Source organism: Colletotrichum phormii (assembly GCF_030913505.1).
Source record: "Colletotrichum phormii strain CBS 102054 chromosome Unknown BDP81scaffold_13, whole genome shotgun sequence".
NCBI classification, from domain to species: domain Eukaryota; kingdom Fungi; phylum Ascomycota; class Sordariomycetes; order Glomerellales; family Glomerellaceae; genus Colletotrichum; species Colletotrichum phormii.
In genome coordinates this window covers 431408-453878 of record NW_026851455.1, presented here as the reverse complement: position 1 = coordinate 453878, position 22471 = coordinate 431408, and the positions used below count along the sequence as shown (strand labels likewise).

The window sequence follows — 22471 nt, the reverse complement described above, 5'->3', positions numbered from 1 at the left end:
TGAGTGGGTTGACATAATTCAATTCGAGGAGATGCGGGGATAGAAATGCTGCATGGTCAGACAGGCAGAGAGTAAACAAACAACGATGCCACCAAAAGAACTCACGAACCCGTTGCCAGGTGTGTCCGGCGCCGATGTAAGAGATCGGAAATGATGGGTTGCGGTTGGAAAGGGAGATCCTTGCTCAGGAAGGGACGACAGGTTTGAGCAACCAATCTCACAGAGGCGCAACGACTCGATGAACTGCTGCTGCTATCAACCCCTGACTCAAGGTGCAAGGCAGTTGCTTGTAAGTTGGCGACGCTCCTTCCCGAGCATTTAAATCAACCCAATTGATTTTCTCACTTTCCCTTCCCCTTTCCCATCGTGCTTTGTCCTCTTCATTCTATTGCTGGCTGTGTACCAGAACATCCGTCACTTACGCCTGCGCAATGCATTTCCACCTCTTTGGCGAGTTGCCTCCAGAAATTCGGGCCGAAATTTGGAATCTGTCACTTCCTGAAGTCGAGCCAGAAGTTTGCATTGTTGAGTCGTCATGCGATACACCGCAGTCGTTGCTGGTGTACACTGCCTTCCCGGCGCTGATGCATGTTTGTCACGAGTCTCGCCAATTCGTCCAGAACTCCAGACTGAGTGACATCAAATTTACGCGCCCGGACTCGGCCACTGACAAAATCGAATTTTCTGTGCCTTTTCGACATTATCAACCAGAAATGGATACCCTGTTTTGCCAGAACCAAGGTCCGGCATCTCTGGAAGACATCGCCAGCGAAGACGACTTCGAGCACGTTCTCCAAGAAACAAGGCATTTGGCTATCCCCGGCGAGAAGGAGTTCTTAGATCTAGTAGCCTGGGTGCTCACGTTCTACTTTCCGAAACTGGAGACTCTGTCCGTGGTCGTCAAGAATCCCTCCCATGACTCTTGCTTTGGCTCCTATTTCGACGCACCAAAGACACGCTGCAAGCTACGCCAAGTATCTGCGGAAGACACACATACATATACCGTTGATGTGAAGGATCTTGACGGATCCGAAACCTGGGACCCATCGCACCTGTCGAAATCCATGAGGGAGTATACGCAAGAACTCGAGAAGATCATTGAGGAGTGTTTCAACGACATGGACGGAACATTACGCAGAGCTCATCGCTGGTGGAATCGTGAATCGAAGACTTTCAAGAGAGTCCAATACTTGATACAGACGTTTGTTGAGTACGAGACAGAAAGTGCCTTCCGTTTGGCAAAAGCACTCTCATAGCATAAACATGTCAATGAGGTTCGTGCAGTAATGAACGAGAGAGGAATCAAATAGGCATCGCTAAACTGTTCTTTACAAGAAAACGAAGATACCAATCACACGGATGAGGGGCACATTTTTGAATGCCTAACGGTGCTTCTTGCCTGTGTCTTTCTCAATATTTCAATAATTAGATGGGGGCAGGTGCAACGTATTGGACATACCTGCCTTCTCTCAAGATTTATTTGAGCATCGAGGGTGCCTTCCTGCCGTAGCAGACTGACCTCCTTCCACAACGTCTCTCTAACTCACAGGGTCCTTTCTCCTTTTCTTCTCTCTCGCCACCCCAACATCGCGACTCCTGTCATTCTTCGTCCTACGACTGGAAGATTCCTTTCCCTTCCATCTTCGTCCCCATCATTGTCTCCTTTTCCTTCGCCTAGGCTTTACAATCAACTCCTTCCATCTCTCTACTCAGACCGCATATTGAGCCTGACTGTTTCTGCCTGGACTCAATCTAACATCTCACTTCACTCAGCTCAAGTTAGATCTCCACCAAGTATGGCTTCTTTCAGGAAATTCTCCCACCTACCCATCGAGCTCAGACAGACCATCTAGAAACTCAGGCTGCCTGACGAAGACGAACCGGAGTTATGTGTAGGCACAGACTCCTCACGATTCACAGTCTACACCGCCTTCTCTGTCCTCATGTACGTCTGCCAGGACTCCCGCCACTTCGTACAGAACTCGAGGGCAAGCGGTATCGAATTTCGCTTCTCCGAAGACGCCAACTGTGACGTACCTATCAGAAAGTTCCGCCCCGAGCTGGACACGGTGTATTGTCACAATCGGGCGACACTGAAACTTCTGCGGCATGGAAATGGCCTGCCTCTCGGACAAATACGCCACCTGGCGACACCACTTCGCTGGGGGATCTTCTCGTCGATTGCGACCGCTATCATGACTGATCCCAACTTTAGGCTCCTGCACAGTCTATCAATATTGGTCTTCTGCCCGGAGGATGGCTATGCGATTACATACCGCACTCCACGCCCCAGAGGACGCTGCAAATTACAGAATGTTCCACGCCTCACCAAGAACTTCAAATACGTTGAAGCAATCATCGGACCTGCAGAAGAGGATATACATCCTTTAGATGATATCTTACTTCAGTGCTTGGAAGACATGAGCGCTGTTGCTCGCCATTATCTCGAGGACGCGGCAAGCGCAGGCGAGGAAATCGATTTGGAGACTTGTGGGGAAGCTTGGGAGGATGAATAAGCAGGCTTTGGAGGGTTAGTTGTCACTGCAGGGCAATTTTTGAAATACACTTCGGGGACATGGAGCAAGGCATGGTGCGAAATTTGAATCCGCACGAGGGGACAGCGGGAAAGGCTGATTGATGGAGGCGGGAACCAGAGATTGGCAAGACATCATTTGAGAACGGGTGACATGTGCCTGTGTTAGCTAGCTTGCTCATTGAGCTACTGCGAGGGAAGAACTGGTATGGGTTGGGGGAAATAAGACTGTTCAAGGCTTAACTATATGCCTGCTCTTCTTCGTTTCCATGTGTAAAGAGGTTGATCAAAGGCATCCGGAACCCATTCGAGCAGATTGGAGTGCAAAGGCTGCGTTCGACAGAATCACGAATACCTAGCTATCTTCCATCAGTTAGAACTGTCAGATGGGACTAGGTTAACCTCGCGGAGTAGGCGAGCGGGAGAGTTTCTCCTCTCGACATTAGGAAGTAGGCGTCGTCTTGATGGTAGAGTATGTCTTAGGCGGGCAGGCGAAGAGCTCGTTAGCCTTGTTGGTACTGAATCTATCATGGCTGGCACTAATGTTCTGGACAGATAGCAGGCCAACTTTGGACATCCTTCACCACTATTAAAAGACAAGCTCAAGCATCATCAAGAGGTAGATGGAGGCACGTATGTATCCGAAGAAGCACTGGAAGGAGACCAAGAACAATGTTGGGAATAATGCACCTTCAATAAGAAAAAGTTGATTGAGAAGAATACGAATTCAGTCTTGAGACCGGAATAGTTGATTAACAAAGAAGAACGCCGGCCCAGGAATTGACCATCCGCCCCAACCAGCCTAACGCCGCCATATGCTGCTGTAAATAAGTTTGAAGCCATCAAGAAAAAAGGGCTCCCCGGAGCAATTTCCCCCATCTTTCATATATCGTATGTCGACCCCTCTCAGTGGAAACCCGACCATCTAGAAGGATACCTTTCCCCCTGTTGATTGCTTCTGTTCCTCTTCGCGCTGGCAAAGGGGTTGTAATCGGGAGCACTCGTGTGGTCGAGGGCATCTGAACCAGTCGATCTCCTAGTCTCTGACTGCTTCAACGGGCTGCCTCGACGCTGCTCCCGAGCAGCCATTTCTCTCGAGTTGCGGGGCGACATGAAGCCTTGGTTCATCTCGTTGAGACTGGATGTCTTCTTGAGGGGCGAGTTTGCGTGGTTGAACACACCCAAGTTTCCCCCGAAGCTCGTTGTTCCGGTGTTCGCAGTAGATGTCGAAGTTGACTGGTACATGGGTGCCGGCGGGAGACTTTGACGGACCGAGCGAGTGCTGGGCACAGGGGTGAACGACTCGGATCGCCTGTTAGACGTTGGCGTAAAGAGACGAGAAGCGAAGCTGCTAATGGGAGGAGTGTGAACCGGGTCCTCCTGCTTGACGTGAGGATTGGGCGTAACCACGAACTCCTTCTTGATGACGGTCGTAGGCGTTCCCAGTTCGACAAAGGACTCTTCATCCTCAGCCTCTTCAGGCGAACACTGTGTGCCGACATCGCGAACGACCGGGTGAAGGCGTGGCCGCACGAACTTGGTGTCATACTCGTGAAGCACCTCCTTGTGGATGATGGCCGTATCCTTGATCTGCTGAGCATACCGAGTTTGGACGAAGATCAGCTGGACGGAAAGGATAAGTTGCAGCACGATGCAGTTGAAGACTGTGACGCTCGGTCTGGGATCCAAGGGCACCAGAGGGAGGAACATCATGTAGACGAGGACATGGCCAGGGCTGAAGAGGCAGAAAAGCTGCAAAGAGACTGGAAGAGGGTCCCAGACGCTCAGCTCCCAAACGTCGTGTGATCTGTCGGGATGGGCTCGCGACTCGGCAGTCTCGGAAGACATAAGGTTGTTCAAGAGTCGGAGGGGCGAAGAGACGGCCGGGCTGGACCTGGCTTTGACTCGTTGGGCTGACGGGGTGTGCGGCTTGTCTTCGACGTTGACTTGGAATAAGCGGTACTGCCTTGTCCTCGACATGGTATAGAAGGCGTTGGCTACAGATAGGAGGCCAAGGATCCAGACAAGGGGCCACACCTAAGAACTTGTTAGCAACCATGATGCGCAACCCAAACACCTCGATGCTACTGACAATGTAGGTGACGATGCCCCCGGAGCTTCCATCGCTGAACACATCATCCTCGACCTCCGATGCTACGCAGTTAGCTCTAGCGAGGAGGAACACAAAGTTGCAGCCGAGCCCGAGCTGTGTGCCCAGTGCCTTTGAGTCCCAATCTCTCGTCTCCAATTCTTCCGACAGCCAGAGCAAGAAGTCCATGGGATTCAGCATGGCCTTCAGGCGCTCAGAGAGCGGCTTCTTTCGCACTAGACGCGGCATCTCGTCGGATTGCGCTGCTTCCCATCAACAGGCGACTTCTGGGCGGATAGAATTCTGGCGGCCTTGGAGGCGACGGCTTTTGCGATCGACGGGATCGAGTGGTGTGTCGATGTCGATGTCGTTTGTCGTCGTTGTCGTCGTCGTCGTGGATTTCGTCGCTAGGTGAAATTGTTTACAAAGAAGTCTGGGTCTATTGATTTTTGGGCCATTGTCCCGCTGCTAGGCAGGAGGAGCTTTCGACAGGGGTACCTTACACATGTGCATGGACCGTAAACCGAAAGCGCACCTTGGATAGAGTACGTACCGAAATGCTGTAGGTGGGGTCTGGCTTGTCGCAGCGCCCACACCTCATCCGACCTGAGCCTGTTAGCAGTTCGGCCCCCAGCAGGCAGTACCTGGCAGGACAGCGCTAACAACAATTCAGCCACAGTGAGGATGCTGGAGTGGAGCGCTGCGAGTACAGGTAATCAAGGCAAGTACGTCAATCCGTCCGCCGACCTCCTGGGCCATCGCAAGCTCTCCTACAACCGCACAAGTCATCCAAGATGGCTTCGCAAGCAGATATGAAGGACCGCCAGTTCCTCGCCGTTATCGGCGACGAGGTAGGACACTTGCGTATTCAACACTGCGAGCGATTATAATAGGCTAACACTTCAAAACTAGGACTCGGTCACCGGCCTCCTCCTCGCTGGCATTGGGGTGCGCTTTTTCGACTCCACGACGATTCCGATTGCGGCTCGAGATAACTAACAAGTGCACAGCACGTCAGCACGGGTGCCGACCAAGAAAAGAATTTCCTCGTGGTGGATGGCAAGACGGATACCGCTGCGATCGAGTCTGCCTTTGAATCCTTCACGTCGAGGAAGGACATTGGCATCATCCTCATCAACCAACACGTCAGTAGCGATCGCGGGGAGGAAGACGTGTGCCAATAGGTCACAAGCTGATTGAAGGAACAGATTGCCGATCGTATAAGACACCGCGTCGATACCTATACCGCTGCTTTCCCGACCGTTCTCGAAATTCCGAGCAAGGACCACCCGTACGACCCCGAGAAGGACAGTGTTTTGCGCAGAGTGCGCCGTTTGTTTGGCGAATAAGCATATCATTCACAGTTTGCCGGGGATAGTATGGGTCAACAGGCAAAAGCATGATACGCCGGTAGCGTATTCGGGGGGTTGGATGGACCATACCGGCCTATCGTGAATAAATTGCGAGCTACATGCCGAGCACCGCTACCCTATGTACGTACGCATTATTATGCCGATACTCCTACGCAGAATGAACACTCAAAAGGACCCTCAAACGAATCCATCACACATGCGAAATTGAACTGCGTTATGCCAAATTCCTAATGCTACCAGTGTTATGAGATGAAGTGAAACCCCAACAGCAATCTGGATGTATCGCTACGTGTGACTGTAACCCATGCCCCATCATCGTAAACCATCGTATGCTTGTAATTAATTTAAAGCTCCAAGCTGAAGAAGCTCTTGGTGTTGCGCGAGAAAACGACTTGAGCGGTCAAGCAAGTGATGGGGACGTCATCGGCGGTGTAAACGTCAGCAAAGACAGTGTACTTGCCCTACGGATATGGTCAATAATGTGATAATAAATTCTCAGAGATGAGGTGAACTTACGGAGGGGATCTCGTTAGGAAGCTCGACGGACTTGGTGACGGTGAGAACACCCTTCTCGATGGGGCACTCCAGGTCGACGTTCTCGATCTGCTCGCACAGGTCCGCCTTGGTGCTGATAAGGCGAATGAGGCCGTACTTGACCTGGAGAAGGACGTATGCGCCTTTCTCAATGTTCTGCTTCACGGTGCCGGAAGCCTTGATGACGAGCTCCTTGCCACTGAAACACCATGTTAGCTATTTCCCGTTTCACGATATTGCGGTATGCCTCGTCATAGACTGGGCCGCTCCAAACAACTTACGCCTGAGGGGGGTTGGGAGAGAGGTCTACACTGTCGATTGTGACGATGTCCTCATCGTGGGACTTGGGGCAGAGCTCCAAAGGCGAGTCGCCGGGGACTTTGAGGTCATCGTTGACAATGACGGACTGGTCTCTCTGGACCAGGACGCTGGCACCGGCCGGTGCGAGACCGGCGGAGAGGAAGGCGATGACAGCTGTGGCAAACCTCATCGCGAGTAGAGGTTTAGGTGTTTTGATGTAATTAGGGAGATGGGATCTGGAGGTTCGAACGACGACGGGCTCGACTTCGTTGGATGCTCGGTGTGTAATCGTCGGCGTCCGAGGTTCGATGTTTAGCGTGAGGATGATGGGTGGTAGAGAAGTGGTTCCTGCGAGCGGCTACAGTTGGTAGGTGGTGAGCAACGAACGGGGCTGGGTTCGGAGGGAGAACGTCATGGGGACAACCAAGGGCTGTTCTGATTGGGCGGAGCTAGGTGGACCTTGGCTGGGACAAGCGCCTTTGCCTTCCCCAGCGACCATGGCGACATTCAAGGTTCCTTTCACTGTATGTCTTTGGTGCAGAGCCAGCAGTACCCTTTGAGGATATTTATGTGTACATGAAGGTATAGATGTTTGACTATTGGCTGAAAATTCAGATGAAATGAAGAAACAGGACTGGCCTCTGGTATATACCTGTTGCTAGACAACAGCGAGCGAACAACGGATGGGCCTCCTCAATAATGGTCCAAAAGGTACATTCAATTCTGTTGTCGTCGATGCACTGCACGGGCCACCGTAAAATTTCCACTCTTCTGCTTCGTTCCCCTCCAAAGATCCCACTTTCGTTATCGACTTCCCAGCTCCAGATTACCTCCCGCCTTCGTCTTTTGGAGATTGAAACGGCCGAATCACTTCACTACGAGCTGCGACCATTGAATTGCGTCGCGAGTGCCATGTCACCATTTGCGCATTGAAGAGGCCGTCCATGCGCAAACGAGACGGAGCGCCACAAGAGAAGAAGCTGTCAGCATTCTAGCCACAATGATGGGCTTGACTTTTCGCCTCCGCTCGTGCTCACTCCTATGCGACGGCTGGAGCCTTGTCACGGAGAATAGCTGGGCTGTTTCGACGGCCCAGCTTTCGCTGGAAGATCCCTGGAACTTTGGTCCCGTGGACAGAACCGAAGCAGACAAGACAGCAACCTCAGCATTGAAAGCCCAGTGCCCGCCAAATCTGTTCAGGGTCTCTCCATCATCACAAGCCGCTGGCTCCTCCAAGCTCCTCAGTGTCAGGACCGCAACTGCATGGTGCGCACTTCGATCCAAGCATCTTCAAGTCTCGACTGCGCAGGTTTCGTGATTGGGCAGACCTGTCCGCGATTCAAGACGTCGTGCTACGGCATGGATGATGACCTGAGGGGAAAGGTAGCCACACCAGGAGCCACACCATCTCATGCGTCTTTCTCACCAAAGAAACCGTGGTGCACGGGTCCGTCGGCGTGTACCAATCAACCCGGCGTCGAGTGCAGGAAGCTGGCGCAAACAAAGTGCTCGAGTGAGCCGGAAAGTGTGGCCAACCTGCTTGGACGATGATTGGGGACCGTGGTCAACAAGTACCGGACAACTCAGCTGCAGCCCCGGCTATCAGTGTCGCAAACTTTTGGACAAGTCTCGAGGACGCGATCGTAGGACAGGGAGATCCTAGCCAAAAAAAAAAAAAAAAAAGACACCGGCCGCGAATTATGCCGGGGCCCTTACGCCAGCTGGGTGCGGATGGACGACGGAAAACCGCGACTCTTTGTTTTGTTTGTCTATTTCCAGTTGGGGGAGAAGAATGATGAGGCGAGAGAGCAAAAGGGTAGCGCATTTCCTCCCGTCAATCCCTCCACCAAGGAGCATTATGAACGGCAAAGGCTCGATAACGACCTTCGAGACCGCAGCGGGCACTGATGTCCTCCCTGCGTCGTACTGTACTTGGAGCACCCGGGCGCTCTGGGCAACCAGTCAATCCAAGGGCAAGAAGGACCACAACTGCTCGCAAAGGCGCCGCGCGTGGTCGCATTTTCGAGGCGCGCAATTGTGCTGGACCTGAAGAGCATTGACTGAAGGTGGTCAAAGTACCGATACTTCTGCAACTATGACTTGGTGAGGCAGATAGATGACACCTCAGCAGCCCAAATGGCCGCCCCCCCATGCCTCCGTTTCTGCGTACACACTCACAGTAGAGTTCAACGCAGCGTGCCATTTACCGAGCTCTTGGAGGCCAACCTAGTCTGTCTTGGTGAGGGGTCGAGCCATCTGGCGCAGATGGTAGAAGGGGCATCGGGCGACGGCGTAGGATTTTGGAGAGAAGGGAGCGCAACAGGAGGCGAGAGTCATTCTACGCTACCGACCGTCGAACGAAAGGGTGGGTTGAGGTCCCAGTGCCGAGAGGGGACGCATCGCATCAGCCTGCAGTGATGATGACTTCAAGCTGCATGCTATTGTCGCCTTGAGTTGACGACCGATGCAGGAGGCTTCACGAAAGGGGTGATGGTGGAAGAGCTCCAGCTGCAGTCATCAAGGGCCGCCTCTGCAGGCGGTTGACCTTATGGCGGCGAAGGTACCTCTGCGAGACCACGACAAACCCATCGAAAGCTACCGTCAGCCGTGGGCGTGGGTGTGCAGAGACAGACTCTATCACCCCAGAGATTTGCGCATCCAAGTCGGGGCTGTTTGTCACCTCCAAAACTCCAACGCAAAGTTGCATGCAAAACTGCAGGTCTCCAGCTTGACCAGGGGGAAGGGCGACCTGTTGCAGGGAGCGATTAGACCGGCTCCATGCACGATAATACTAGGCCCTGGCAGTAAGACCAGGTCGTCCATTCCCAGATTGATCATTCAACCAATGAGAGAGGACGACGGGATGTTGAGTTGAGAGTTGAGTTGAGACTCGAGACAAGTGGGAATCGGTAGGACGCGACGCTGCACCGTGGGACTTGCGGCTTGCGACTTGCGACTTTTGGGGGACTTCACCATTTTGGGGTTTGGGGAGGAACATCAGAAATGCTGCCCTTCGCAGGTAAGCCCCACTTAATACAATGGGAAATCCAATACAATCTGATCCCACTGCAGCCGAATAGGGTCACACAGCTAGGTACACACAGAGATGTATCTTTTCATCCTTTTTCATCCTTTAACCTTCACAAAGCACCTCGGCCCTAGGCACCGTTACCGCAGGTCACTCCTCACTGTGTACGGAGTACATGTAACTAGGAATATGGGTGGCTGACTTTGGTGTAGTGTCCGCTTCGGTTCCATGGCCCTCGACGCGAACTCTTGAGTGCCGTATTCGTACCTCTTCGGTCGGACAGACATTTCTGTGACGAGAAGAGAGAAGATCTCTTCTTCCGCGATGCGCCAGGGAGAGACGAAAGTGGACAGTATTCGGCGTGGATGTGAAGAGCTTCGAAGCAGTGGAGGCCTGGGTGAGGGGCGGCGCCTTTGAAGTTTGTTCATGGTCTCCCATTGGACCATCTTACAGAGAGGCCTTTCTCTCTCTCACGGTCTCGCGCCTATGTACTCCGTAGAGGTGAGAGGCTCGACAGTGGAGGGTCCTCCGAGTGTCTCTCCAGTCTCGTTGGCTTCTTCTACCCCTGGCGCCCTGGCGCATTGGACTTGGATTGCCCCCAACCGGAAAGTGACTCTTGCCACCCGCCCACGCCGTCCAGCTGCCTAGTACAAATCAGAAGGAAGCACCAACTCACTTATTCACAAGTCAGGCATAAAAGGGGGGGGGGGGGGGGGGGGGGGCAAGGTACAAAGGTTTTCTGCGAAACGACGCACCGAGGCCAAGTCACTCGAAGGCAACTCCTATTTTAAGAAAATCCAGATTGCGCATAATTGGACGGGCCTCACGTCTCCCTTGGGATGGGATGAAAGCCATGGTCATCCCCGATTCTCAGTCTTGAATTCTGCTGGTTTGGTTTTCCAAAGACGCTACCATGTCACTCATGTTTGAAAGGCATCGAATTCGACGCTTGTTCAACTGGAACTCAACGACGAGATCAACACGACGCCGACATTCTCCCACTCCATGGTACGAGCACAGAAACAATCAAATTTACGCTCATCTTGTGCATAGTCTTCCGTCGGCCAGATACCAGTCACATTCGGAGTACTCCCCCGTGTCTCTGGTCTCAAGTCTCCCCTCCTGGCTTACCGCGATTCTCAGTGCTAGCACAGTCACTCACTTCCGCCTGCGCCCTCATCTTCTTATCTTACGGGATACGGATACCTTGGTCGTCTCCGCACACGGCACTCGGATGCCCTTTCTTTCACAGGCAGAAACCAGCGAAGCAAGGCATCCATGAACCATCCATCGGTATGGCGTAGGCAGAGTCCCTCCCGTCGCGCGGGTCACCCCTCCTTCGACCAGTCCTCGACCAGTCCTCGACCAGTCCTCGACCAGTCCTCGACCAGTCTGCCATCGCCTTTCGCCCTCGGTCGTTCCACCTCTCGCTCCTCCCGTCACATCCGCCCGCCGTTTCTGCTAGGGCCAGAGAGGGTCGATCACCCAACTCGCACCAAACACCAACACCACGCTGCCTGCCCATTTCTTTCTCTCTTATTACTCATGAAATCTTTGCATGCCGCCTCTTGTCCCTCCACTCCCACCAGACGAGTCTGCCTCTTGTTTTTGTTCACATCAAATCGACATCCCGTGGCCGCCAGCTGCTCTACTCTCTCATCAAGATGATGAGAGTCTGTTCTAGTCGAATGTCTCCTTCATTTTGTTTTCTGTACACTTATTGCGAAAAGTGTTCTATACCCCACTTTCTCTCCAACATTTTGCTTCTTCTCCCACTCAGACTGGAAATTTTTTTTTTTTTTACTCGTCATCTTTTGCCTGGTCGACCTTTTTCAGGCGTGTCTGGTGCGGAGGGCTAACAAGGCACTCGCCCAGTCCTTCATCAGACGGGAAACCATCACACACTTCCTCCCCCATCTCTCTCTTTCTGTGTCTGGTTGCGGCCTGAAACCTCTTCTGCCTGAGGCATCTTGGGCCTGCGCCAGAGGGCTGATTGGACTGCCGTAGCCACTCATATCAGCGTGTCCACCGCCTTTCGGGTTTAGCTTCAAGTAAGTACTGGTACCTGTGTACCCTGTTTTCCCCTACACACGGGCTTTGGCTTTTCTGCCCTCGTCTCCCGTCTATCTCACTCTCTTTCTCGTCTGTCTTCCCGTCTCTCTCTCTCCCGTCTGGGCGACTCCTGTCGTCGCTCTTCCCTTCCAGCGCATGTCCGGCTGTACCAGGCTGTGACGGCTGGCGGGCTGGCTGGTGGTAGCCAGTGCTCCCCAGCAGCAAGCGGGCGATGAGCCAGGGCAACTCGAGCTGAGCAGGTGCGATGCTCCCCCAAGCATCCCAGCACCCAGCAACCCGTCCTGAGAGAGTCCTCATCGCCCTTCCCCCCCAAAAAATCCCATCTTCAAAGACGCCCCCCCCTCCCCTTCCCTTGCCTTCCCTCCCCCCCCCATCACCCAGTCCGCAATCCGCGCACCGAAGCACAAGGTGCCAGTCAGTCCAGTCCCCAAGCCGCAGAAGTCCCAAGTCCCCCAACCTAAGCAGTGCAGTCACTGTTCCTACTCATTCGCCCTCTCTCTTTTCGGCTTGGACTGGGCTCCGGTCTGCACGCTCCTGCACTGGGACCTGTCTCGCTCTCAACTCGCACCGCACCAGCACCTGCACCGGCACCAGTACTCCTACTGCTACTACTGCTGCTGCTGCTGCTGCTGCTACCACCGCTGCTCTCTGCTACGCTCCTTTGGGGGACCCATCCATCCTTCTCTCCTTCGTGTCGTGCCCCCCTCTCTTCTTCTCTTTCAATCTCTTTTCCACCCTCATTTTCTCGACCCAAAACACCCTACTCTCCCTCACATCCGGTCCTCAACACTCGATTTCCTCATCATACTACGTCCTCTCGACTCGGTCCAGCTTTTCGAAACGCTCTATCCCTCCCCGTCGACGAGGCGCAACCGCTCAACCCTTTCTTCGACCTCGTCCGCCTTCTGGCTTCGATCGGTTTCGTGGACACGCTCTTCGCGATCACAATTCGAAAACTTTTCCACCTCACGACGCCTACAAGACACGGTCGTGGCGTTCTGGCTGCATCGTCCTGGATTCGGGGCAACCGCGGTGACTGGAAAACCGATTTGTTTGGCCCGTTTCTCGACTCTGCGACGACCTGTCCTTTGTGAGCCAGACTCGACAATCCCACCGAGTCCTATCTCCTCCGACTTCGTCGAGATCTCTCGACTCGACTACACACCTCTGGCCGACGGATGACGGCGACCCTACGTCCTGCTGTTTCTGTGGTTCATTCGACGGCTTGCTCCTGTGCGTCTAAACAGGCGTCGTCATGCTACCCAGGCCGCAACAGTAATCACCTCACGCAATACCTCGACTTCAATTAGCACCACGAGGCAATCCTAGATTATGACCGAAAAGCCCCAGCCGCTGTCGACGCAGACCGCGACTCCTAGTCAGACCCTCTTCGCTCCGAGCGTACCAGTCTCAACACACAATGTGCCACGCAAGGCCGAGACGGTAGAGGAAGAAGAGCCATACACCATTAAGTGTATCTGCAACTTCACTGACGATGATGGAAACACGATCTACTGCGAAACGTGTGACACGTGGCAGCACATCGACTGTTTCTACCCTCACAGCCGCGAGGAGGCTCTCCGCGAAGACTTTGCCCACTCGTGCGCTGATTGCAAGCCGCGTCCCCTAGATCGACACAAGGCCATCGAGCGAACCCGGCGACTAAAGAATGGTCCCACGACAGAAACCATACCAGACAAGAAGGCCAAACGCCCGCCATCCAAAAGCCACAAAAAGAAGCCCAAGCCAACGGACTTGCAGTTGAACGGTCACCCTGTGGGCCAGGAGAATGCAAAGCACGGAAGTCCGAGCGACCACCCTCATCCGACAAAGAAGGTGAAATCATCCCATCGCCCATCACACTCGATCAGTTCTCAGAACGCAAAGCGAAGTCCTTCGTACGGAAACGGTGGGCGATCACAACCCAACGGTCACCCCCCAAGTCCAGCAACTACTCCCCCGGACCTTCCGAGCGATTTCCAAATACACAATTACTCGGATGGCTTCTTGTCTATGAGCAAAGAAGCAGACATCCCCATGACTCGCATCAATTCCTTTGCAAGCCTCTTCGTTTCCAACACTTTGTCAGTTTGGCTTCGAGAACCGGACCGTATGAGGCAAGAGACTGGCGAGGAATTCAACGACGTCTTTGCTAAGCTGCCGAAAGACATCGATGCTCGTAAGCGTCAGCTCCATGTCGAGAGCAAGAAGATTCCTATCTCGCCAGAGACGACATTACGATGGCAATACCTCGCCACCCCCGCCGCCATCGAGAAAGACGTTCCTTTGATTGAACTCAACGGCGTGATCGGATTTCAAAAGGACTACTGCGCAGATCCCGAAAATCTTTGGGAGGAACTCTCATCCCCGTTACCTTTTGTTTTCTTCCACCCGATGCTTCCGTTATACATTGATACCAGGAAAGAAGGATCGATGGCTCGCTTCGTTCGAAGAAGTTGCAAACCCAACGCCCTGCTGGATACCTACTTGTCAGGCCAGTCCGAATATCACTTCTGGCTTATGAGCGACAGATACATCGCGGCAAACGAGCAAATCACACTTCCCTGGGACTTCAGGTTACCCAAGAAGTTTCAGGCACGGTTGGTGCATCTTCTGGGCCTCGCCGACGATGACACCAATACGCAGAACGAGTCTGAAATGGACGAGGCTGAGTACCAAACACTATCGGGCTGGATCCATCGGATATTGTCCGAGTACGGCGGCTGTGCGTGTGACTTGGGGGCAAACTGTGCCTTTGCTCGCTTCCACAGACAACACCAAGCGAAGGTTCAGTCTCGGCCTCCCGCAAAGAAGAAGCAACGAAAGCCAAAAAACCACACCATCTCGCCCACCAGCACCGGGCACGCTACAAACAGTCGCGCAGCCAGCGAAGGACATCAAGACGACGCTGACAACGACGGTCGGTCAGTTTCTGATCGCAGCAAACCGCCCAGTCGTGATCGCACGCCCGTACGCCAGGGTTCATTGGATCGGCCAGGTATCCTCACAGAACCTACTGACAGGGACAAGCGAAAGGTTCAAATGGTTGAGGACTCCTTCCGACGGATGGAGCAGCAACAGCCTCCGCGCAAAAAGAAGCGGACATCCGATAGCGCGGCCTCCACTTCCACTTCCGGTTCTTCCAAGATGAAGCAACGCTTGACGAGCAACGCATCTAGCGGCACTACACACTATGTCGACGCGGGAACATCTCGAAGCAAGTCGAATTCTCCTTCAAGTGGCGTGTCACCAACGGCACAGAATCCCTTCAAGGCACCTGCCGCCAGAGCCGAGTCGGTCGGTTCACAGTCCGGACGAACATCATCCGCACCTCGTCCCGTATACTGCGATGTTGGCGTACAAACCGACCCTGTCGAAGGCGAGTGGTATAGTGAGCCCGTCCAAACACCCAGGCCACGACGACGTATCATTTCCCTTTCACAACGGTTGCTCAACAATCGGCATCGCCTACGCTGTGATGAGGTCGAGAGACGCAAGTCGCTCTCTTCGCTCTCCACTCAGGAACCAACACCTATGGACGTGGATCAACCGGCTGAGCCCAAGCTTAGCGCTGACTCTTCCCCGCCCTCCAAGGCTATTGGCAACCAAGTCCGCGAGACATCGCCAGCTGCTCCTCCCGCTGGCGATGTATTGATGTCGGATGCTCCGACAAGTTCGCCAAGCACGCTCAAATCGCCCCTGCAGACCGATAACGTTTCTGATGGACCTGCGAATGGCGCAAGCAGCCCGTTGAAGATGCGATCACCGGAGTTGCGAGTCACGATGCCACCGGTTCCCGCCTTCAACGGAACTACATCGGCGACTCCCAGCGCCACAACGCCATCGACAATCCAGTCGCCATTCTCTGCAGGTAGCCTACCTAGCCCTTTTGCTACGACTGCGGTCAATGGTGTTGCGGCACACCCCAGTCCGGTGAAGAAGAAGTTGAGCCTCAGCGACTATACCAAGAGCAGGATGAACAAAGCCAAGCCTGCTGGCACTCTGAAGACCTCGTTGTCTGGCACTGAGGAGACGAAGCCAACACTTGATGCGACTGTCGATTCTCCAGTGGTTGAGAAAAATGCGGATGTTCTTACACCCGTCACGGGTAACACGATCAACTCGAATCCTGCGGCTGCGGCCGCCAACACGATGTAACATAGATCGGGGTTCACGAGTCTCGAAGACGACACGGCGGCTTTCATTTCCCCTCTAAATATTATCAAAACGTTTCGGGGCGGCGACAGTCTGGTGATTGACTTTGGCGTTTGGGCAGCGACGGACAATGGGAATAGGAAAGGGGTTGGGGGGGGATCCTCGGGTTCTGGTCAGCGCTTTTTCGGGAATGTCTTCAGATGAACTGCGTTTTACTGTTGTTGTTTTCTTTGGAGGAGCTGCAAAAAAGAAAATGCACGTCTTTACGAAAAACACATGCCCATTTCGACACTTTTTTTTCTCCGTCGTCTGGCAGGACAGGAAGCTGAATCTTTTCCATGGGGTCTACGGCGCAACGTAAGGAATGGGACAGACGTAGTGAGCAAGGCGAAAATCTTGACGGCGGGATACGAGATGAAGAAAAGACGGGAGGAAGGATTGCAACTACTATTGCCACGAACGGCATGTTTTCGTGTGTATTTCTAGGCTTTTGTTAGCTGTGCCGAGGACACGGATAGTTGCTCGGTGCGGGACTACTACACCCCTCCCATGACAAATGGATGGCTCTTTTTTCTGCAGCTGAGAGGCTGCCTAAGTTTTGACTCACATATTACTGTTCATATGAGACCATGGTTGTGATGTGATGTTTTATTCTCTTGATTTTCTCGACCAACTTTCGAGAGTGTCAATCTCGGGTCATATTTACCCGCTAGGTACTCTTACAGGGTATCTCAATCTCAAACCTCCAACCATTTTTGGTATAGTACAGACGGCTCTCCTAGCCTTGCCGTCCCTTTGCGATGCGAAATCCAGACATGCGAAAATGAAGCAACAAGAAAATCCCCGGATGGAATGTCATTCCGGAATTTGTGAACAGTGATAAAAGTGCGAAGCCCTGAGAGTTCTTGTCTCTTAGGCCCAGATCAACACAGCAGGGTTGATCAGTATCTCTTGGTCGTCATACCCCAGTTATCCTCCTTAAAGATGAGCAGAGCGAGGCGATGTCGGACAAAGAGGCCAGACAGGCCGACAAAGAGCTGGAGGAAGGTGACCTCCCACGCGAGACGGTCCTCTCTCAGGGGACCTCTCCAGACGAGCCACAGGTTGAGGAGGGTCAAGTTGCTTGTCTCGACGAAGCGGCCCTTTTCGTCCACTGTAACCTCCAGAAGGTGCAACTTCGCGAGCAGGTGAAGTCCTTGCGCGACGAGAGGGCGAGGTTGGCGTTCGGGGCTCCAGGGGGTCTTGCTCGGTTCGAGGAGGCCGGTGCGAGCGTTGAATCGGGGCAAGCGGTGGCGAGGGCAGGGGATGAGGCCAAAGATCTGGGGCGTCGAGTAGAGAAAGTTGAAGAGCTGGGGGACGAGGAGGAGGCCGAGCGTCTTTGAAAAGTGGCCCAGGATTCCGACCGTCGCGAAGACCATGCCGGAGAAGTAGCAGTATGTGTCGCCGACGAAGACCTTGGCGGGGTACCAGTTGTGCAGGACGAGGGCGAAGGAGACGCCGAGCCAGGGAAGGAGAAGGTAGAGGGAGAAGAGGTGGGAGTCGGTGGCCGGGTGTGGGTAAGGCGTCAAGAGGTAGAGGCAATCGTTGAGGACGAGGAGGAGGGAGACGACGATGCACTGGGAGACCTCGATGCCGTTGATGCCGGCGAGCATGTTGATGGACTGGGGGCAGAACATTGCGATGCAGGACATGTAGATGTAGTAGAGGACGCCGAGGTCGAAGAGCTCGCCGAGGTAGGGCTGGAGGGGGATCGGGATGACGATGGAGGTGACGCCAAAGTCGACAAAGTAGATTACGAGGATGGGGACCGAGGCCAGGCCTGGGATCCACCACTTGTGTCGCCATCGGATGTCGAAGAGGTCGTCGCCAATGCCGAGGAGGGCGGTCGTCTGGAGGGAGATGATGGCGGAGAGGTAGGAGGCAAGCTGGTGGGTTAGAATAAGTCAGTAAGTAGCTTCTCATGGTGTTGCGCTCGAGGAGACATGTGCTGCTAACCTTGCTATGGGGAAAGCGATGCAGGAACCGTCCCTGCTGGACATGCTCGACCTGGAATACAACGTCCCTGTTTCCACCACCGCTAGTGGCGGCAACAATGTCCTTGTAGAAGGGAAAGGGGATGAAGACGATGACGACAAGGAGGTAGACTGCAGCGCAGACAGCACCCATGCACTCGGGGAGCTCAGGGCGGTGGTGCTTGGAGAGGTCGCGACCTTTGAAGCCGGCATGCTTAAAGACTGGGCCAAGCCATCGGATCATGGAATAGGCCAGCGCAAAGGCCAGGACGGAGAGGGCCAGTGACGCTATCAGGGGCTCGCCCTCGCCCTGGAAGGCATTGAGGAGGACTGCGACTGCGGCAAAGGAGAGGGCTCCCAGGCTCAGGGTCTCGGTTCGGGTGAGGGTCGGGGAGGAGGTTGAAGAGGAGGCCATCTTGGGCTGTGGTATCGTCGGTTTTCTGCGGGCAAGAACACGCCCGCGGGGTGGTGGTTGTGGTACCAGTAGCTTTCTGGGTACCGGTGTCACTTCCTTTGCTTCTTGTAGGATCCTAGGCTTGGCTGTGATGCGATTTCATTGTATTTATGTGCATGAGGTAAGTAGACAGGTGCACAGGTGGTTTTGTTGTCCGGAGAGAGTGGTCGAAGCTCTCACAATGGAAAGAAAAGGAAGGTCGCAATGTTAAATGTTTTGCGACGGGACACAGTTGCACAAGGTGGAGGAGGGCTTCGTCAGTTTGGAGAAAGAGGTCCCCACTCTCTTCCAGGGGGCCGCGTTATCGATGGTGGCTTCCCTTTCCGGTTTTCTTTTTTGGAGTACGGAGTACCTATCCAGACGGATAAAGTGTGGAAACCACGCTGAACTTTCCCATGTGGTGGGCACTGGGCTCTCTGGGAAGCTGCGGGGCAGATATGCAGTACGAATACTCTGTAGGCTGTGGAGGTAGGAAGGCGAGGAGAGGACGGGAGTTGGCAACCGAAGTGGGGCCGGGGAAGGGACTGGAAAGGCGCATTGACCAGTGGTTGAGTCTGCTGTCTGGACAGTTGCGAATGAACTCTATCTCTAAAGTTGATTGATTACAAACTCTAAGACTCTTGTTGTGTTGGTAATTGGAACTTCATCCTACATTGTCTGTCTGTCAACTTACAAACACCACAGCACAATACACACTTTACTTCCGATGTTCCTCCTGGATACATGAAGCTTTACAAAGAGCATTCCAGCTTGCAACCAATGACTACCAACTGCGGAAAACAAAGTAGAGAAACGCGGAATTAAGAATGCCACGGCAGAGAGATGACGGAACGCCAAACACTGCCGATTTGCCGTACAGGTAGGTAGTCAGCCCCAATTTATTGTCCCTCGCTGATCTCCATGGATAGTCCGCGGCTCCGTCTCCAACGAACCCCGCGTCCTAGACTCTCCCATCGCCGTCACGGCCTGTCATTGAGAAACAAGATCCGAGGTTGGGTCTCCTTAGTGCATCCTAGTCCGTGAGCTCCATCACATACCTACTTACCTTACATAGGTACGGATACCTAGTGTAAACTGCCTATCTTCTCATTCTTTAGGTACTGTGTACGATGTGCCCCTCCCACCCCCGATCCCCATACCCCAACTCTGCCCGCCGCGAAGCGGGTAACGGAGATAAAATATGGAGTTGTTAGCCCCGACTGAGACGACTCAGAGGGGAGCGAAAACCCCGGCGGCGAAAGAGAGGCTAAAAGCACCTTCCTGCAGCTTAGGCCTGCAAGTCGCAAGGGGGTGGTCGGCCGAAGATGATGGAATGGGGACTTTGGAGAGTACTGGTCGAATAACGTTACACCATTCACCTCGAATGATCGTCGCCCTTGCCTTGCGCCCTTCCCTACACAAGGGTAGATGCGGCAACTGGGGGGAAAGGTAGGAGAGAGGGGGGTCTCGGGTTAGAATTACTAAAGCAGTTTCCCTCACTGCTCCTGCCGTAGAGTCACGGCAGCGCGACTGAGAATTATTACTACCCAGATGGATAGATACGCCAGGCACGCGGATACCTTACGTGCTTGCTTGCCCTCCCGCCGGCTACTACATCCGGGCCCTTTGCTCTTTCCTCATCGTCATTCTCGTTCTTCATTTCCCTTTCACCTACAAAATCCTTTCCTTCTTACCTATTGATTTCAAGTGGCATCACTTCCAACTACTCAATTTCTTCATTCATTCTTCATTGATAGAGAAAACCCACTTTTGTCCCCCAAGTATGACGTCCGAGAAGGACGTGGAGACGCCGGCCGGCGCCCACGGCCCCCGAGGATCCACCTCGGATCAGGGCACGCTGGCGGAACGGGAGCCTCGACAAAACTTCAACGCGTCAAGCGATTTGGAAAAGGGTGAAAAGACTGAAATGGAAGAGAGAAAGAGCTTCGACGATGTGGAGGATACGCCCGACAGCGAGCCGTACCAGGAGGTGAGTTTCAACTTTTCCTTCAGAATGTTCCTTGGCAGAACTTCTTGCACCTGTTTTAAGAGTTTTGCCAAGACTTGATCATCATTGGCACTTTATTTGTCTTCCTCTGTGACCTCTCTAGGAATATTCAAATCTGTTGACAGTCTGCTTTGTCTCAAGATACCCCTTCTGTGCTAACTCCGTCACCAGGACATCGTCGTCGAACGCATACACACAGGACACTCCCACACCAGCGCAAAAAGCCGCCTCTCCCACATAGCAAGCCTAGCATCCTCGCGGCGCAAGGAAAAGGAACAACTCCCTCCTACAACCCTCCCCGTTTCCGACCTCGACAATGACATCGTCGGCTGGGACTCCCAAGACGACCCGGCTATGCCCATGAACTTCCCCCGGCGCCGCAAGTGGATCATCATCTGGTTCCTGGCCGGCATCACTTTCATGACCCCCTTTGCGTCCTCGATCCTCGCGCCTGCCATCGAGTACTTCAACGAAGACTACGGCAACGCCGACCTCACATTGGGAACATTGCCAGTGAGCATCTACCTCCTGGGCTACGCCGTCGGCCCCTTGATCCTGGCGCCCCTTTCCGAAATGTACGGCCGCCGCCCCGTCCTCACAGCCGCAAACTTCTTCTTCTGCGCCTGGCTCATAGGCTGTGCCCTCGCGCCCACGCTCGACTCCCTCATCGTCTTCCGCTTCCTCACAGGCATGGGCGGCTCCGGCTGTCTCGCCATCGGCGGCGGCGTCATCGCGGACATGGTCCCCATCGCCGAGCGTGGTACCGCAATCTCCATCTGGATGATAGGGCCCCTCATTGGCCCGACAATCGCACCCATCGTCGGCGCTTTTGTCGCCCAGGACGTCGGCTGGCGCTGGTGTTCATGGATCGCCTTCATCGCCGCCACGCCCATGGCCCTCGTCATCGCCATCTTCAACCAGGAGACCAACCCCCGCGTCCTCATCGACCGCAAAGTCGCCCGCCTCCGGAAAGAACTGAACCGGCCCGAGCTCCGGAGCGTCTACGATGACACTGCCCCGGGCACCGCACCGAAATCCACCTCCCAGGTCCTCCTCCGCGGCCTCGTCCGCCCCATCAAGATGCTCTTCCTCTCCCCAATCCTCTTCAGCGTAAGCCTCTACTGCGCCTTCGCCTACGGCGTCCTCTACCTCCTCTTCAGCACCATCCCCCTCATCTTCTCCTCCACCTACGGCTTCTCCGTCGGCACCACGGGGCTCGTCTACATACCCCTCGGTCTAGGCTACCTCATCGGCATGGCCTGCTTCACCCTCCTCTCAGACCGCACCGTCGTCCGCATGACAAAAGCCAACAACGGCGTCTACGAGCCCGAGATGCGCCTGCCCGACTGCATCTACTTCGCCGCCCTCCTCCCCGTCACCTTCTTCTGGTACGGCTGGACCGCCCAATTCCACACCCACTGGGCCGCGCCCGTCGTCGGCCTCCTGCCCTTTGGCATCGCCATCCTCGGCATCTGGCAGCCCATCCAGGCCTACGTCATCGACGCCTACCCGGCCTACGCCGCCTCCGCCATGGCGGCCTTCACCGTCTTCCGCAGCGTCGTCGCCGCCTTCTTGCCCATGGCCGGCCCGTCCATGTACGACGCCCTAGGCCTCGGGTGGGGCAACAGTCTGCTGGGTTTCATTGCCGTTGCGCTCATCCCCGTGCCGGCGCTGATTTATCGGTTCGGCGGGCGGTTGCGCAAGTGGCAGAAGCTGGAACTTTGAGGTGGAGAGTGGGAAAAAAAAGTGTCAGATGGACTGGGCTTTGTGAGGGAGAATGATAAAATTGCAAGATACCCAGTAGATGTAGAGTTTGTGCGCAATCGATAAAATCATCGTCCTGTATCGCTGTAGCAGTGTTTCGTCTGATATTATAGCAGTGATTACCCGAAGAGACCATCTAATGGCGGTAGTTTGGTTAGAGTTGGCTAAA

The 22471-nt window shown here is 54.2% G+C and overlaps 7 protein-coding genes across 7 annotated transcripts; 3 read left to right on the top strand and 4 right to left on the bottom strand.

Annotated features, from left to right (window-relative positions):
- Window positions 1-3439: 3439 nt before the first annotated feature.
- Window positions 3440-4871, bottom strand: BDP81DRAFT_395571 (uncharacterized protein; the record flags this gene model as incomplete). Its single annotated transcript, XM_060588078.1, has 2 exons — window positions 3440-4570; window positions 4626-4871. 2 exons carry the CDS (start codon window positions 4869-4871, stop codon window positions 3440-3442), a joined length of 1377 nt encoding a protein of 458 aa, XP_060443710.1.
- A 545-nt stretch (window positions 4872-5416) lies between these two features.
- On the top strand, window positions 5417-5971 carry BDP81DRAFT_462163 (V-type proton ATPase subunit F; the record flags this gene model as incomplete). Its single annotated transcript, XM_060593863.1, has 4 exons — window positions 5417-5473; window positions 5535-5570; window positions 5633-5767; window positions 5831-5971. 4 exons carry the CDS (start codon window positions 5417-5419, stop codon window positions 5969-5971), a joined length of 369 nt encoding a protein of 122 aa, XP_060443709.1.
- Window positions 5972-6339: 368 nt separating this feature from the next.
- BDP81DRAFT_322569 (ML domain-containing protein) lies at window positions 6340-7019 on the bottom strand (the record flags this gene model as incomplete). The annotated part of the gene is made up of 3 exons (XM_060584709.1): window positions 6340-6456; window positions 6512-6728; window positions 6811-7019. 3 exons carry the CDS (start codon window positions 7017-7019, stop codon window positions 6340-6342), a joined length of 543 nt encoding a protein of 180 aa, XP_060443708.1.
- Window positions 7020-13114: 6095 nt separating this feature from the next.
- BDP81DRAFT_45197 (PHD-finger domain-containing protein) lies at window positions 13115-16185 on the top strand. The gene has a single exon (XM_060592699.1). It carries the CDS (start codon window positions 13263-13265, stop codon window positions 16086-16088), a length of 2826 nt encoding a protein of 941 aa, XP_060443707.1. The 5' UTR covers window positions 13115-13262; the 3' UTR covers window positions 16089-16185.
- Window positions 16186-16695, bottom strand: BDP81DRAFT_45198 (uncharacterized protein). Its single transcript, XM_060592700.1, has one exon. The coding sequence runs from the start codon at window positions 16549-16551 to the stop codon at window positions 16282-16284; it is 270 nt and encodes an 89-aa protein (XP_060443706.1). The 5' UTR covers window positions 16552-16695; the 3' UTR covers window positions 16186-16281.
- Window positions 16696-16717: 22 nt separating this feature from the next.
- On the bottom strand, window positions 16718-18826 carry BDP81DRAFT_430796 (family 4 glycosyltransferase). Its single transcript, XM_060590644.1, is given in 3 exon segments — window positions 16718-17726; window positions 17745-18010; window positions 18081-18826. 3 exon segments carry the CDS (start codon window positions 18510-18512, stop codon window positions 17027-17029), a joined length of 1398 nt encoding a protein of 465 aa, XP_060443705.1. The 5' UTR covers window positions 18513-18826; the 3' UTR covers window positions 16718-17026.
- Window positions 18827-20313: 1487 nt separating this feature from the next.
- BDP81DRAFT_450857 (major facilitator superfamily domain-containing protein) lies at window positions 20314-22263 on the top strand (the record flags this gene model as incomplete). Its single annotated transcript, XM_060592581.1, has 2 exons — window positions 20314-20520; window positions 20710-22263. The coding sequence occupies 2 exons, from the start codon at window positions 20314-20316 to the stop codon at window positions 22261-22263; spliced, it is 1761 nt and encodes a 586-aa protein (XP_060443704.1).
- Window positions 22264-22471: the final 208 nt, after the last annotated feature.